Here is a 16,370-nt window from a genome sequence, read left to right on the forward strand (position 1 = left end):
AGCAGAGCAACAGAGCTAAAGCGGGTAGGGTTTTCCTGTCAGCTGAATTAGCCTCGGTTTCAGCCTGGGTGTTGGAATAAATGAGATGCAAATGCATGTAAATGAGGGCATTCCCCGGCTTCAGGGTGGGTGTGTTCTCCTCCACCTCCGGGAGGGATGGGGATGATTCTGAAGGACTTAGCAAGATCGCTGGAGGCAGAGATTAAGAGTAGAGAAGGACAGGCTCCTCAGACTCCCAGCTCCCCCAGAACTGGGCTGCAGACTGGACAGGGTTAATGCCTATGCAGCCTCAAAGGAGCGGAGCCTGTGGGGAGCTGGTTAGCTGAGGCCCCGTGCAAGGATGGACCAATGTGCCTTTGATCTGGGAGCAAGGACCTGAAAGCACAGGCCACCAGCACCAGCTGGCACCCCTACCGAGCCTTTGTCCAAGCTGTTAGCCCGGGAGAGCCGAGACTGTGCAGATAATTGCCTGGGCGGGAGGGATGGTCTGAAACTTACTGTCGATCCCTCCTACTTACATCCCCCACCATCCCAACCTGTGGCTTGAGCCTCCACAACCACCCACAGCCACTGCCAGAAACCAGGATGGCCACTTTCTGGTCTGTGGAGGACAATGTTCTTTCAATTCTTCCCTACAGCCCCAGCCTCCCAGCTCCACCCCCACCCATCACTTATCTCCCCCAAAGACTAGCTTGAGGTTCAGCCCCAAAGCAGGTAGAAATCTTTTTTTTTTTTTTTTTTTTTGAGATGGAGTCTCGCTCTGTCACCCAAGCTGGAGTGCAGTGCAGTGGTGCAATCTTCGCTCACTGCAACCTCCGCCTGCCGGGTTCAAGCGATTCTCCTGCCTTAGCCTCCCGAATACCTGGGATTACAGGCACCTGTCACCACGCCCGGCTAATTTTTTGTATTTTTAGTAGAGACAGGATTTCACCATGTTGGCCAGGCTGGTCTCAAACTCCTGACCTCAGGTGATCCACCTGCCCTGGCCTCCCAAAGTGCTGGAATTACAGGTGTGAGCCACTGTGCCCGGCCTCAGGTAGAATTTTTTAAGGGCTTAGGGCCTGGTGGCTGGAACTTGATGTCAGTGCCATCCAATAGAAATATGAGTCACAAATGCAAGCCACATTTGCAATTTTAAATTTTCTAATAGCCATATTTTTAAACCAAAAAAAGTGAAATTAAACTTGAACACATTTTATTTAATCCAGTATAATACTATCAAATATTATCTGTTTAACCTGTAATCAGTATTAAAAATTATTAACGAAATAGTCAACATTCCTTATTGTACTAAGCCTGCAAAATGGATGTGACTTTACAATAGCACAACTCAGTCCACAGTAGCACTTGGTCGCCACATGCAGTGAATGAGTGGCTGCCCTGTTGTTGGATAGTGCTTGAGCTGGAGAGAAAAACTGCTAGGGAATTGGTTCTGCCAGGAAAACTGCTGACTCTTTGGGCATGGGCAGAAATCAGCTAGGTCTCCCTGGGAGCATCTGGGCTGCATAGAGGGAGAACCAGGCCCAGATGAGGCTGACAGGGCTGACTCTTAGCCTTGAAGTGGGGGTCACAGACCCAGTCCAGGCAGATGGGCGATAGGCAAGCCATGAGCCTTTATCCAACTCTCTGCACGCAGAGGTAGGAGGCAATGTGGTGCAATGGGTAGGCTTACAGGCCTGGCTTCAGACAGACTGAGACAACTTCATCCGTCCTAGAGTCAGATTTCCTGTCTGTAAAACGAGGCTAATAACCCCCGTCTTCCTAGGATTGTTGCAAGGATGAAGTAAGGTGATCCACCAACAGTACTAAGTGCAGTGCAGGGCACAGAATGAGCATGTGATGCTGCTGGGGCGGTCCTTAGTCCAGTGCCTGGGATTGGAAAAACTGAGGTCTAGAAAGGGCACTGAGTCACAACAGTGTGAGTGTGTATCCAGGCAATAGGAAGGTTAATCTCACACTCCCTCATTCTTTCATTCCTTCATTCACCAGTCCCTGCTTTGGGAGACCAGGACAAAAATCCAGGGGAGAGACAGGTATGCAAGTAAACTAATCCATCCTGTGCTGAGGTAGGGATGGGAATTCAAGTGTACTAGGAATACAGAGAGGAGGGAAAGAGCCCAGGCAGAGAGGGCTGGTGTGGGCAACAAGGAGGCCTTCTGAGGTGGATCTCTCGTAAGAATAATAATAACAACAATAACCACAGTCGCAACTAAATTCATTTGGCACTTTCTGTGTGCCAAGCATGTACAAATATCAATACATTTATGTTTCACAGCAGCCCTGTGAAATAGATATTATTATTAACCCCATTTTATGAATGGAAAAACTGAGGTAGAGAAACATCAATCAGTTCATCTGCCCAAAGACACAAGACAAATGCATGGCCAGGGCCCAGATTCACTGAGGTGAGCTGACTTCCAAGCACAGCCCCAACCACTTCCTTATCCCTAGGAACAGGAAATCTTCAAGAGGGTGAGGTAGGAGGCCAGAGGGGGAGGCAGAGGTGGATGCAAGGCCTGGTTCTGTGGCTCAGGGCATTTCCTCGTTGCCAATGTCAGCAAATCTGGGTGAATTTCCTTGCCAGCCACCACAGACTCTTTACTGATGACTCTTCCTCATCCCCCCATTATGCCTTGTTGATTTGGGATCCATCACTTTGGGAAGAAAAGTATTCTGTGTAGTCGTTTTTAGGACCGTGTACATAATGGGTGCTGATTAAATGTTCACTGAATCATTCAATTAATAAAATGAGTCTGTGAGGTGTTGATGGGTTGACATGTTCTCAAGGAAGAAATGCAGTTGCCTTACAAGCAGGGCTAGAAGTTCTGATGGGCGACTCCCGGCAAGGAAGCCTGGAGTGAGCGAGGTTCCTAGCTGTCGTCTCCCCATTTGGAGGCCCGTGGATGACTGGGGTGAAGTTACGACTTGTCAAGCTACATCTAGTCCCATTCTCCTGTCCCTGGTGTTGCCAGTCCAGGAGCACCCAGACTCGTCTTTGGAGGGTTTCCAGTCAGCCAGGGTAGAGAGCAGGGGCCCTGTGCTCGTTTGTGGAGTGTGATCAGAGTATGATCAGGGAGTCCTGACCTCCACCTTTGGGGAGTGAGCTCCTGTTTTGAGGGCATCCACACCCTTTTCCTGAGCCTCTTCTTTAGCACTGAGGGGCAGGCAGAAGGGGAGTGCCCTGTGGCCGGGCAAAGCTGCACTGTGTTCTGGGGTTGGTGAGACTGCAAACCCTAGGTGCTGGGTGCTCCAGCCCAAGGTCACCCCAGCTGCAGGGCAGGAGAGAGGAGCACAGAGTGGAGGAATCCCACAGAGATTTTCTAGGAAGCCTGGGAACCACTTCCACACAATGCTTTGCATAAATTTACGTGGCAAAGAATATTCTTTGCATGCTGTGTTCCAGAGGCTCCGATTCCAAGGAGACCAAAATGCCAGACGTGACTCAGGAGGTTGAAGTGTGCTTTCCTTTGGGATCAGGGAGGGGAGTGAATAGGGAGGGGCTGCAAGGAAAGGGAAGGCTCCCCAGGGTGACCAGCTACCCTGGTTTGTCCAGGACTGGGGGTGTCCCAAGGTGCAGAAATTTTACTGCCAAAATGAGGAAAGTCCCATGTAAACCGGGACAAGTAGTTCACCCCACATCCATCTCCCACCTCAAACAGTGCCTACAGCTGCACTCTACCTGCCTGGCTGTTGTGTCCATGTCATAGCAGTGGCACCATTGCTGATTGAGCACCAGCTGTGTGCCTTTGCATTCAGAAAACCCTCCTTCAGGAAAGCCAGTTGAGAAAACAGTGCAGGGGGGTCTAGTTTCTGGTGTGAACAGTGAATATTCTCCCTGTGCAGCATCTCTACCTTGAGGTGAATACACGTACTACAGGGCCTGTCAGTAACCAGCAGAGGCCAGGAAGGGGCCAGAGCTGGGTGAGGGGGCACACAGGAACGAATCAGTTTGGGTGAGTGGGCAGTCAGGAGAGGTGTCCTGGAGGAGGTGGACTGGAGAAGAGAGCAGGAGGTGACTCTGGCGTCACTCAGGGCACACAGAATGTTGGAGAATGTCTAAATCTAGGAGCAGGGGGCTGCATGTGTGGGATAGAAGGATAGAGGGAGGCACTGCCATGGTCCAAGCAGGGGCAAGGAGGCCTGTCCCAGGGCAGTGATGTTGGGTGAGGGTTGGAAGCTTGTGGCCAGTGCCAGAAGAAAGGGTGCCAGGAGGAGCCAGTCTGGAAAGGAAGATTCACAGTCTGCTCCCATCTTGTGCTCTCAGGAACCTTCCGGATGCAGGGAGGGATGCATCCAGTTCCAGAAGCTGATGAAGCTGGGGCAGGATGGAGTTGGGGGTGGGGCTCTAGAGTGAAGCCCAAAGGACAGGGAAGCCTGGCCCGGGAAGAGTGCATAGCCGGATGGAGCAGTCCCAGCCTGATGAGCTGCGGTAGGGCTGGTGCAGATGGCCAAGCTGATGCATATGGAGCAGCTGTCCTAGGGGGTGGAGAATCATGAGGTGCTGGCATCTAGGGGATGAGCGACTGTGGTCTTACAATCAAGCCAGGTCCAGCTTCCCCAAACGCTGGGGCTATGTGAGACCAAGACCAGGGGCCCCTGCTTACCTACTTTCCCCTGCAACCTTCCACAGCCAGGGGATGGGTTCTGAAATCTGCAGGCCTGACATCCTAGGCCTGAGAGGTGTGGCTGAACCTGAGCACAGAGCATCCTCAGACCACCCCTGAGCCCTCTTCACCCTGGCAGCACCGGAAACCCTGCAGCCAGGACTCAGCCAGGCTTGGCCACAGCAGGGCGTGGGCCCTGAGCTGCTAAAGGAAGGGCAGGGCTGGAGCCAGGTGCAGGTGGCTGGAGAACAAGGGAGAAAGCAGATCCCACCCACCCACCAGGAGCTGCCTGGGGGCCCCAGAGACAAAGGACACTCTTGGTAGGTTTACTTTGGAACATGAGGCTGCCCAGCTGCTACAGCAGAGAGCTTCATCTGGAATCTGGTTTCAGCAGCTCCCCTGGACAGACTATACCCCTCCCAGGCCAGGGACCCGAGGGGGTGGATGCTCTGCTGGAGGCCAGCCGGGATAGGATCTTCCTTAGGACCTAGGGTTTCTTCACCAGGCCTTGGATGGAGAAGATTGGAGAGGTTATGGAAGTGCTTGGACATAGGACATCTGCCTCTCTGGTCTTCGTCCATCCCACAGGGCCACTGCAAGACTCAGAACGGAATTTCTCAGGTCCAAAGGTGGGGCAGACTGGGGTCCCAATCCACACCCGGAAATGACACAAAGTCCAGGTAAGTCAGAGCCAGAGGCCAGGGTAGTGGCTGAAACCACTCACGATAAAGAGCGTTATAGAATCCCAGAAAGGACTTGGAGGCTCGCCTCATCCTTCTTTACAGATGAGAAGCTAAGGTGCAGAGGAGGGGACCCCATGGTCAGCATCTGAGCAAGGACCAAGCCAGGATCTTAACCTTCCTCTACCAGTTGAATGAAGCCCATCTCAGAAGCACATATTTTGAGACAAAAGAAAACACATAGGATTTAAAAGGAAACCACCTATATTGAAATACAGCTATCAGAACACAGAAACCAATTTTTGATAGATAGTATATGTCTTTATTCATGTTTTAAATAGTAAGATCTAGCAGCAAATCTAAGTGCTATAATTTTGAAGTCGTGATGAGTATTAATGTTATTTGAGAGGCCAGCAGCAACTGTAACACGACAGGGAAATATCTGCAGTTTCTTTTGGTCACAATTTCTGCTTTGTTGCCTACATTCACAACTGAAGGAAATGGTCAATTTGAATGAGAGGTTAATGAGAAGGAGATGTGATTTCTCCCCTAAATCTCTCCACCACCTCTTCACGGAGTTTGTTAAGAAGGGCCCCCTGAACTATTAATACATAGACAGGCAAAACTAATCTATGCCATTAGCAGCGAGGAGAGTGGTTCCCTGGGCAAAGGAGGGTGTTTAGTGACTGGAGGGCAGCCTAAGTCTGAGAGACTGGGAGCATTTTATCTCTTTTTCTGGGTGCTGGTTACCAGGTGTGTTCCGTTTGTGGAAATTCATCCATCTGTACACTTATGTGCACGTAACTGTGTGAATCCTTTGTTTAATACAAATTAAAAACACACCTTTACTGGAACAGACGTATGTGCAGGTGTCAGCTTGCACCCGCACAGGCGCACTCCCTCTCTCTCTCACACACAAACCCTTGCCAGTGTGTACCAGTGAGCCTTTGCAGATCCATGGGCGTGCATGTGTCCCCACAACCCTTGCAGGCATATGGACACAGATGGATACAGTGAGACAGAGAACACTATTTTTAGGAAGTCAGTCTAAGCAAAAGAGGTGGCTTCCCAATTTATGGAACTGATTGCTCATAGCGGGGAGGGTTGCCCTGTAAGAAGCTGCTGTCATCCAGACTTTTTTTTTTTATTTTTAAAATAAAAAGACGAATGAGTTTTATTGTTTCTGTAAAAATAATGCAAGCTCATTTTAAAGAATTCAAGCAGTGAAGACAAGTATAAAGAAAATAGTTTAAAATTAACCCAAATTTCCACAAGCTAAGAAAAAGAAGTCCTCACTCACATGCGTTGATGAGTGTTACGGATGTCTGTCTGTTCACGCAAAGATGGAAGGGAGACAGGGAAATGCTTTTATAGAGTGGAAACCTACTCCCTCACTTGCTATTTTTAACAAAGATGTTCCTTTAACTTTACTTGAATGAAACAAGAAAAAGACATAGAGTGGCTCTTCACGTGCGAGTCCTGGGACCTCTGTCCTGCCTCCCTTCACAAATTTCAATCCACACTTCCCCAGGGACCAGAGGCGCCCTTGTGAGGTCTGAGTGTGTTGTGTTCGCTCACCGTTTACCTGTCTCTTGGCCAGGTGCCTTCTTCACAGCAATCCAGGGCTCAGGGCTGCGGCCCCAAAGTCCAGGCCCTTTGGCGGCCATGTGCAGGGGTTGCTACGGCAGCAGCTCGTTGGGGTCATCATTGACGTGTTTTGCAGGAGTAAGATCAAGGCAAAGCTGACCCTCGCGAGGGAAAAGGATTTTGTTCTGGCAGAGATGTCCAACAGGTGTCCACCGTGCCCTCTTGAACGGGTGCCCACCATTCCCCGGTTTGGTGTGGTCATTAGCGATGCAGCCTGCCGGCTTGGTGTCACAGTCAGGAGCTGTTCTGACCACATCCTGTTTTGGTGGGGCAGTTGGGGCTGCATTCTTTTGCCTCGGTGTCATAGGCAGAGTGTGTTCACACCAGGTTCTGGATTGTTTGAGGCCACCAGGGGCCACATTCTCCCGGTTTGGCGTCACATGCATGTGCCGGCTGGATGTCCTTGCTGATGAGTGGTCACCGTTTTCCGGTTCTGCTGTCACTTGGGATCAGCATTCATTTGTTCTCATTTGGGAGGAGGGGAGCAAGGAGCAGTGTGAGGAGCCAGAGATACTCCATCAGCTCTTCCCTTTTTTTCTTTGTTTGCAATATGATTCAATTTATTGCTAGAATTTTATTTGGTTATTACAAAATCTGTAAGCATGTATGTATTTTTAAAAGGGATAGGGGAGATGGAAGGCAGAGTTACCTGAAGTTCAAGTTACCTAAAGTGCCAGGCTAATTTTAACCTTTCCAAGGAAGGGAAATAGCTCAGATGGGCAAGGGAGGCATTGCCCATTTTTTGAGCCAGATTGTTTCGGAAGGTTTCTGCACCCTGGGGATTTCCTTGGGAGCCTCTCCGCAGGGGCTCCACCACAGCTGTGTACACCAGGGTGCCAACATCTGGATGACAACTCCAAGCTGAGAAATGTCTCAAGTTATGACAGCTAAGAAACCAAAAGATGCAAGTGTTTCCTCTTGTGTGGAATGGGACAAAAAGAAGGTGCTTGGATGACACAGTCACTCTTGCCTGCTTGAATTCAGACATGCTTGTTAGGAGGGGAAAGAGGAGGTGACCCTGCTGCCTGTCCACATGTGTGCCCCGTAGCCTGGGGGGCTTTGGGTTTACCCACGCCAGTGTTGCCCAGGTGTGCCTGTGGAGTTGTTGGCATCCTGGGGTCTGGAGCCTCTCTGCAGATGGTGTCCCTCCCTCCATCAGCACAGCCACCCCCAGGAGGTCTGCCCACCCTGCCCTCTGTCCCTGGGCATAGCATCAGGCCCATTGTCTGTGTCTTCCAGCTTCCCCGCAGGCAACGTGAGGAGAGCCTGTGCCCAGAAGCAGGATGAGAAGATGGCAAACTTCCTATTACCTCGGGGCACCAGCAGCTTCCGCAGGTTCACACGGGAGTCCCTGGCAGCCATCGAGAAGCGCATGGCGGAGAAGCAAGCCCGCGGCTCAACCACTTTGCAGGAGAGCCGAGAGGGGCTGCCTGAGGAGGAGGCTCCCCGGCCCCAGCTGGACCTGCAGGCCTCCAAAAAGCTGCCAGATCTCTATGGCAATCCACCCCGAGAGCTCATCGGAGAGCCCCTGGAGGACCTGGACCCCTTCTATAGCACCCAAAAGGTGACTACCACCCACCTCCAGCCCTGCCTACCCTTCTGTGCAACTCCCTTGTCAATGGAGCAGAGAGGAAAGAGGGCCTGGCCTGCATATGGGGCTCTGTTTAGGGGGGCTCACCAGGCTTTGGGGGAATGAGTCACTGGGGATCTGTATTCCAACCACCTTAATTTTGGAATTCGGGAATAAAAGACAGGAATTATGCAGCCTGAGATGCTGGTTTGGTGTCATGAAGAAGAGAGGGTAGCCTCAGGGAAAACATGCCTCCTGTGACTACCTTCTTTGGGAATTACCTGTGGTTAGATTTTCACCCCTGAAGGACTCCTCCCCGTTGTGTGGTGTGTGTGTGAATTGGAGTCAAGCCCTGAGTTCTGGCCTGCGTTTGGGCCCTGCCTGAGTTTGGGCCACAAAGCATAGCACGTGGTCCCTTCTCCCTACTGGGGACAGCATGTAGTCCCCCCACCCACGAACTATGCATGGCTACACTGACTGGCTCAGGCCACAGCCACAGCAGCAGTTTCCTGAGCTTTGAGAGCTGGCAACGGGACCAGGAAGACCAGTGGAAAATCTAAGAGGGATGGAGAGGGCAGTGATCACTGGGGGATTTTTGGAGGAGGGTGGCGTGTGACATTCTGCCATTGTCCCTTCTGATCATAGGGAAGGGAAGTGGCTTTTGTCCACTAGGGCAGGGAGACTCAGGCTTCCTCCTAGCATGGCTCCGACCCAAGAGGTAACTGCCCCTGTCTGAATCCCCTGCCTGGCCTCCCTCCTCCAGATCTCAGGTCCGTTTGTGCCCCAGCCCTGCACCCTACCACATACAGAACTCCTGCAGAGGCTTGGTCTCCAAGCTGCCCACGCTTCTGGGCCTTACTTCCAGAGGAAGGTGGATTTGAATTTGGGGGAGGTCTTTTTCCCAGAAGGCTGAGTACAAGGAAGACAGTGGCCAGGCACAGTACTGCAGTCAGCACCAGGCTGAGGAAGCTCGTGGGGGTCAGACAGGGCTGGTGTGGCCAGTGCAAGAATGTGACTGCAAGGGTGTGTGACTGTGGTTTAAGACCAAGCGCCTGGGGATGAGCCTAGGGTGCATCTTTGGGTGTGCATGCGTGCATTGGATGTGTGAGTGGGTGTGTGTGTGAAGTAAAAGCCCACCCAGTCCACATAAACAGGTGGGGGAGGAGGCCTTGAACTTGGTCCTGCTCCCAAGCCCCCAACTGAACTTTCCCTTGGTACAAGTGACTCCAGTGAAGTCCAGGCAAGGTTGGGGCCACAGCTGGGGTCAGAGTGAGGCTGGAAGATGGGCTTAGTCAAGGTGGGCAGGCCTAGGTCATGGTTGGTGAGAGATGGAAGTAGGAATTGGGGTTGGGGTTAAGGCCACAGCTGGGAGTAAGTCAAGGTTATGGGGAGAGGATGAGTGGCAATTAGGCTGAAGTTAGCTGGGACAGGCAGGCTCCACGGCAGGTGGACCCGACTGAGGTTGAGGTCAAGACTGGGCTGGGCTTTTGGGGGCTGGTGGCAGCTGAGCATGTGAGGGGTCAGGGGCACCATCTCTTCTGGCCTTGGGTCTGGGAATGCTTGAACAGCGGCTCCAGGGATGATCCCGGCCTCTCACTTGCTGTTTCCACTTGCTGATCCCTGGCCACACTGCCAGCAGCCTCCCAAGGCAATGGAGGCACCACAGCAGAACTTTTGGTCCTAATCTATGTGGTCAGCTTATCTCTCCAGACCAGATTAGGTAGAACCTTGTCCCACCAGCTCATTCGGCAGGCCAGTGGACTCACTGCCTTGCCCATGGGTGGAGGTGAGGGAGGTCTCAGGGGAATGTCAGGTTGTGATATTCCCCTAGACCTCTGTGAGGCCACAGAGCTGTGACCACCACACACCGGGGCAGGTGGGGAGGCACCGCTGTCCTCAAGGGCTGCTTGGGCACCTGATGTGCACATGTCTCAGCATTCAGCTCTCATTGTCCGCTCCTGGGCCCCATTGTGCTGTGTAGAAAGGATCTTCCAGAAGCTCAGGGAGGGGTTGCATTGCTGTTCATGATCCCCTGGAGGGAGGCAGTAGGCTGTGTCCTGTGGGATGGGGCTGACATTTGTCCCAGACTCCAGGAGACAGGGTCCCAAGAAAAGCTCTCGGGGGACTGCTTCTGCATTTTCCTTTTCTCTTCTCCTCACCTGTAAGTCCTCCCTGCTGACCCAGCTCCCCTGTCACGTCCTCCCTCCCAGTGGGCCTGGTGGGGACCCCACACAGGCTGAGGAGGGGTCAGCTAAGGGAGAAGGGGAGGGAGGAGGCATCCCCAGGTCTGCTGAGCCTCTGCTGTGACAACAGCTGGGCAAGGACTGGAAAAGATCCCTTCTTTTTGTGACTATAATTTTGAAACTAAATCTCAACCAAACTGACATCCCCCTGAGACCTCCCTCACTTCCACCCGTGGGCAAGGCAGTGAGTCCACTGACCTGCCAAATGTGCTGGCAGCCACCCGTCCCCGTCTCCTCCCTCAGTCCCTCTCCTCCTCCTCCCACCCCACCCCTCAGCCACAGTCCAAGGGCTCTGAGCCAAAAGCTGCCCCCAAAAGCCTTTCTACACAAGGGCCTAATGCTACTGTCTGTCCCCAGACTTTCATCGTACTGAATAAAGGCAAGACCATCTTCCGGTTCAGTGCCACCAACGCCTTGTATGTCCTCAGTCCCTTCCACCCCATCCGGAGAGCGGCTGTGAAGATTCTGGTTCACTCATATCCTTTGCAGTTAATACCTGCTGAGTACCCCCTGGGGGCCCACACTGGGGATGTGCATGGGGTGCTGCCCCCAGCCCACCTGCATTCTAGTTTAGGAGAGTGGTGCTGATTCCCTGCTGGTCCTAAGACAAACACATGGTCGTGACCTGGGAGCTGGTTGGAAATGAAAAACCTCTGACCCTCCTCCAGACCTGCCAAGTCAGCATCTGCATTTGCATTTGATCCCCAGGGGATTCTTGGGCACGTGAAAGTTTGAGAAACCCTCTTCTGATTCTTCAGGAGAACATTCTAGAAGCTAAGCTACTGAGGATCCCAGAATAAATGGCATCTGTCAGGCTCTGATATTGGCTCCAAATGTCCCTTCCCACCATACCCCCTTGGGCCATCCTTCTCCCCACCCACTTGCAGGGACCTTCGAGCAGGTCACCAGAACTCAGCCAAGGAAAACTCATTTCCCAATAAAGAGGCCTCCAGTTTATTCACATGTGGGCATCTTTCGAGGGCGGCAACACTTGCTTTTTGATTAGGCGTTGACAAAATGTTTGCAGTTTCAGAGTATCACAGAGAACTCTGGTTAACATTAAATTATATAAACCACAGCTGAAAAAAGCTCCAGCCTGCAGAGGAGAGCCATTGGAGTGATGCAGCGTAATGAGGGACTTACTGGGCTTGGGCCTGAGAGGGGCGTCATTTGGGCAGCACACTGCATGGGGCGCCAGCACCTAATCACTCTGTTCTCTGGACTTCAGAGAAGGGGCCCCATAGATGGAGTCTTCCAGGAGGACAGTGCCAGCTGCAGAGTCAGAGGCATGAGTGTTTCACTGCGAGGGCCTGGGCAGGCCTCCCTTTGGCCAGTGGCAACCGGGGTGAGTGCACGCGTGCAGGTGGCCCTGCTGTTCATTTAAGTGATGCTGCTAGGCTCAGCAGTGCAACTGACTGTGGGTCTAGTGGGCTGGCCCCACAGAGCTCCTCAAGGTCCCCTTCAGCCCCCTCTCTGAATGGACTTCTTTGAGGCCAAGACAAAGACTTCACTCACTAACCTCCAGCCAAGGTAGGAGGCATCAGGATTACAGATACCTAATGAGGGACTAAGTAACTGGGACTGAGGCTAGCAGGTCAGGAGCTTTTCCTGTTGGGGCAGGGATGGGGGATGCTCCTCCTATGGCTCCACTTTCTTCCCACCTGTTCCCAGTGCCTGATCCTGACCCCAGGGGTTCATTGGAGGGGCATGCACAGCAAGTAGTGTCTGCATGCAGATGTGCAGTAAAATGCATGCTTGCTTCCAACCACTGTCTGCTCTCCTCCGGCCCACCCTTGCCTTCCTGGTGGGGTTCCTGAGACAACCCCACATGCAAACCATGGCTGTGGCATGAGCAAGGTGGGAGGCAGACTCTGTGGAGAGGGACCGTGTGTCGTGGGCAGCCTGCCATTCACAGCTGCATCTTATTCTGTGGGGCAAGTGTGGGCAAGTGTGTAGATTTCGTCTTGAGCCATCCTGAGTTTCCTGTAGGTGTCAGACTGTTTGCTGGACACGCTGGGGTATCGAGCCAAATAAGACCTGTCTGGGCCCTTGGCAATTTTATCATCCCCTAAAAGTAATAAGGCAGCATTGCAAATAGTTATCATTTCTGCCAGAGTGTGGTCACAGCCTGGTAAGAAGAACAGAGCAGCAGGAGGAGGAAAAGCCAGCTTTTCTTGCTCTGAGCCTGTCGCCGGCCTCACTCCAGGGGCGTGGCCTCTCTAAAAGCATCCTCCAGCTCTCACCTGGGGTTTCTCCTCCAGGTATCTAACCAACCCAGTACTGTTTGGCAGCCACAGAAGCCCTCAGGGATGTAGCAGAAGCTCCAGGGCTCCTGCAAGGGGCTGAGCTGGGTCTTGAGGGAAATAAAAGGTCAGGGAGGCAGGTGGGCAAGGGAGGGAGTGGGAGGCCCTCGAGTGCCCAGCCTGGCCAGAGTGTCCATTGAGCAATGGCTCTGAGGCTGTGAGGTGCTGCTTCCACCTGGAAAAACTGGCCCTGAGGGCTTGGAGCCAGCCTCCATCCCCCAGGACAGCTGCCCCAGGGAAGTGTCGAGCATCAGTGAGGACCTGTACTGGGTTCCCAGTGACTGCCTTGACACTGCTGCTGCCTGGGGATGGGAGCACATTGCTGGACCTCGACAGCGCCACTTGGTGGGCTCAGTGGGCACTGGGGGGAAGAAGAGGTCTAGATTTGTGGGGTTTGGGAGCAGCCCCTCTGCAACACTGTTGAGCCTTGACATTGAGTGTGGTGTGTGGACCAGTAGCATTAGCTTCACCAGGATGTTATAGGAGTGGCCAAATCTGGAGCCTCACCCCAGAACCTGTGTTTTAGCAAGGTCCCATGTGCATGCCACCCTAGGGCAGTTGCTTCCAAATGCCAGTCTGAGGGCCACCTCAGTCTCACCTGGGAAGTTTGTAAAAATGCAAATTTTTAGCTCTGGAAAGACCAGAATTACCAGTGTGAGGCCTAGAAATCTATAAGCACTCCATGAAGTTTTTTAAAATTTGAGGTATACTACTTCATATACCATAAAATTTATCTTTTTTTTCTTTTTTTGGGAGTGGGGTACGGAGTCTCACTCTGCCACCCAGGCTGGAGTGCAGTGGTGCAATCTCGGCTCACTGCAACCTCTGCCTCCCAGATTCAAGCGATTCCCTGCTTCAGCCTCCCGAGTAGCTGGCATTACAGGCACTCGCCACCACACCCAGCTGATTTTTGTATTTTTAGTGAAGATGGGGTTTCACCATCTTGGCTAGGCTGGTCTTGAACTCCTGTCCTCGTGATCCATCCGCCTTGGCCTCCCAAAGTGCTGGGATTACAGCCATGAGCCACCGCACCCAGCCAAAATTTACCATTTTTAAGTGCACAGTTCAGTGGTTTTTAGTATATTCATAAGGTTGTGCAACCATCACCACTATCTACTTCCAGAACATTTGCATCACCCCAAAAGAAATTCCATGCCCCTTATCAGTCACTATGCATTTCTAAAGAACATCAGATCTCATGTTTTGAATGGTGAACTTTTGCTCTGCTTAAATTTTTATACTCATTCAAACATCTACTAAGTTCTATATGTGCAAAGTTCTGTGCTACGCCCTTTGGGAAGGGTAAGTGGGGCAAAGACAAACTTAAAAGTGGACAGGAATGCAGCCTGGTGAGAAAACCTGCTCACTCATGACGATCCAGGAGCTCACAGACTACAGCAAGTGTGCGGTGATTCCACTTGGCTTTGTTCTTGGCTCCATGCTTGCAGTGTGTCTCTGGGAAGTTACCAAAAAGTAAATATGGGCATGTGGAATGATTTTTTGTATGTATTTTTGTTATAATCCTGCAGAATGTGTTTCTGCTGGGGTTAAATAAAAGAAACCAACTGAACTCCATATCCTACCGCAGTCACATTCAGAGAGGCCTCACACACACACCAAGAAGCATTTTGCCTTCCTGGTTGTACGGGATCTGTGCACAAAATCCTCCCACGTTCCTCTACCGGATTCAAATGGGCAATCAAACCACATGTCCGTGTGTGTATGTGTGTGCGCATGTTGATTTAATAGCACAAATACATGAAAACACCCCTCCACAGTTAATTACCTTTTCTTTGGGAGTTTTTTGTTGTTGTTGTTGTTGTTGTTTTAACTCCCTGGGATCTGAAGACTTAGGCAGCCCAAGTGTCAGGCATTCCCTACAACTCAGGCAGTCCTTGCTGGCATTTTAATCACGAGCCTCGGAGTGGGTGTTTGGGGACAATGACATGACAAGATTGAAGATGTTCAGCTGAGCATAGACCTGGAGAGCTGGCCTTTGCCTCAGCCCACACAAGGGACCAGCTCAATCATCAGCCTGAAATTACGAGGCAGTGCAAACAGGTGTGCCCCGGCCAGGAGTTCAGTTGACTCATCTCTCTGGTGTTGGCTACATGCTGGGCACCATGGGGGACCTGGGTATGCTTTAGGCAGAGTCATATGGACCGGGGGCTCAGTCTAGGAAGGAAGAGATCTCATACATGCAGAAGAAGGACTGACAATTGTGCAAGTGCTGTCCTCAAGGCCATGGGAACCAGGCAAGGATTTTGAGCAGTGAAGTGGCAGAGAGACAAGAGCTTGCTACATATCACCCTAAGCCATTGCTGTGTCTGAAAAAGATAAAACCCAGGTAGATAGCTCCTGTCATTGCCCACCATGGGACCCAGGCCCTGACTGGTGGGATTCAGAGGGCTGTGTGCCCTGGCTCTTCCCTGAGTCTGGGTGTTCAAGTTCTCACTCACCTCTGTCTGGGTCCAGCCAAGTCCTGTAGTACAAGGCAGCCTGTTCACACCACTGCTCCCTGCAGTGGGGCCTGTTCCCCACTCTAAGGAGAGCTGTGAGTGGTCCCCCTAGAGGGACTTGGCTCTATCGAGAGGAGTCCACCACCCAGCCTTCAGCCCACGCTGCTTCACCATGACCAACTGGGCTGACTGGTTGCCAGAGCAACCCTGGCCAGCCTTGGTGCTTATCTAAACGCCTCCTCCAGGAAGCCTTCCTGCCCAGCCCAGCCAGAGGCCTGTCTGGTTTTTTCATAACATCCCATGTCAGAGCGTTTTGGGGACATGGCTCCATTGCCCCCCTGGCTCCCACTCAGAGCCAGATACACATGCTCAGGTGGGATTTCCTCTTACAAATAACAAATAATTTCCTCCTTCCTGTACGGTAGTCTCCCCACATTCGACAGTGCTCTTCACCTCATTTGGTTTTCATACCGCCCCATGGGTGGCAGAGGCCAGGCATGGAATAGCTTACCTGCTTGGCACGTGAGGGCCAGAAGCAGCGTGACTCATGCAGGCCCTCCAGTCTGGAGGCAGGAGAGTGGACCAGGTGGCCTTGAATGTCATCTTGCAGAGGTGGTGCAGCATGGGGCCTCAGAGTGGGGCCCAGATCAGGAGAGCCAGGGTACGGGCTGGCTCAGCCATTGATCAGCTTGGTACCGGGAGTACTTTCCCAGGACTGCTGTAACAAATTACCACCAACGCAGTGGCTTAAAGCAACGCAAATTTATCATCTTACAACTTTGGAAGTCAGAGGTCCAAAATGGTTCTTGCTGGACTAAACTCAAGGTGTTGGCAGGGCTGCCCTCCTTTTGGAGGCTCTAGGGG

General features: G+C 52.2%; 1 protein-coding gene across 10 annotated transcripts in view; it reads left to right on the forward strand.

Moving 5' to 3' along the window:
- Positions 1-16,370, forward strand: part of SCN5A (sodium voltage-gated channel alpha subunit 5) — a 102,208-nt gene that overhangs the window by 8,123 nt on the left and 77,715 nt on the right. For 7 of the 10 annotated variants that reach the window (XM_025375229.1, XM_025375228.1, XM_025375232.1 and 4 more), the window contains exons 2-3: positions 8,171-8,495; positions 11,102-11,220. In XM_025375229.1, coding sequence (XP_025231014.1) covers positions 8,223-8,495; positions 11,102-11,220 — 392 coding nt within the window. In that variant the 5' untranslated portion in view covers positions 8,171-8,222. Of the gene's footprint in view, positions 1-8,170; positions 8,496-11,101; positions 11,221-16,370 lie in introns of those variants that run through there. The other 3 variants (XM_025375226.1, XM_025375223.1, XM_025375230.1) reach the window with 1 other exon arrangement.

This window comes from Theropithecus gelada, chromosome 2 (genome assembly GCF_003255815.1).
Source record: "Theropithecus gelada isolate Dixy chromosome 2, Tgel_1.0, whole genome shotgun sequence".
NCBI lineage: Eukaryota > Metazoa > Chordata > Mammalia > Primates > Cercopithecidae > Theropithecus > Theropithecus gelada.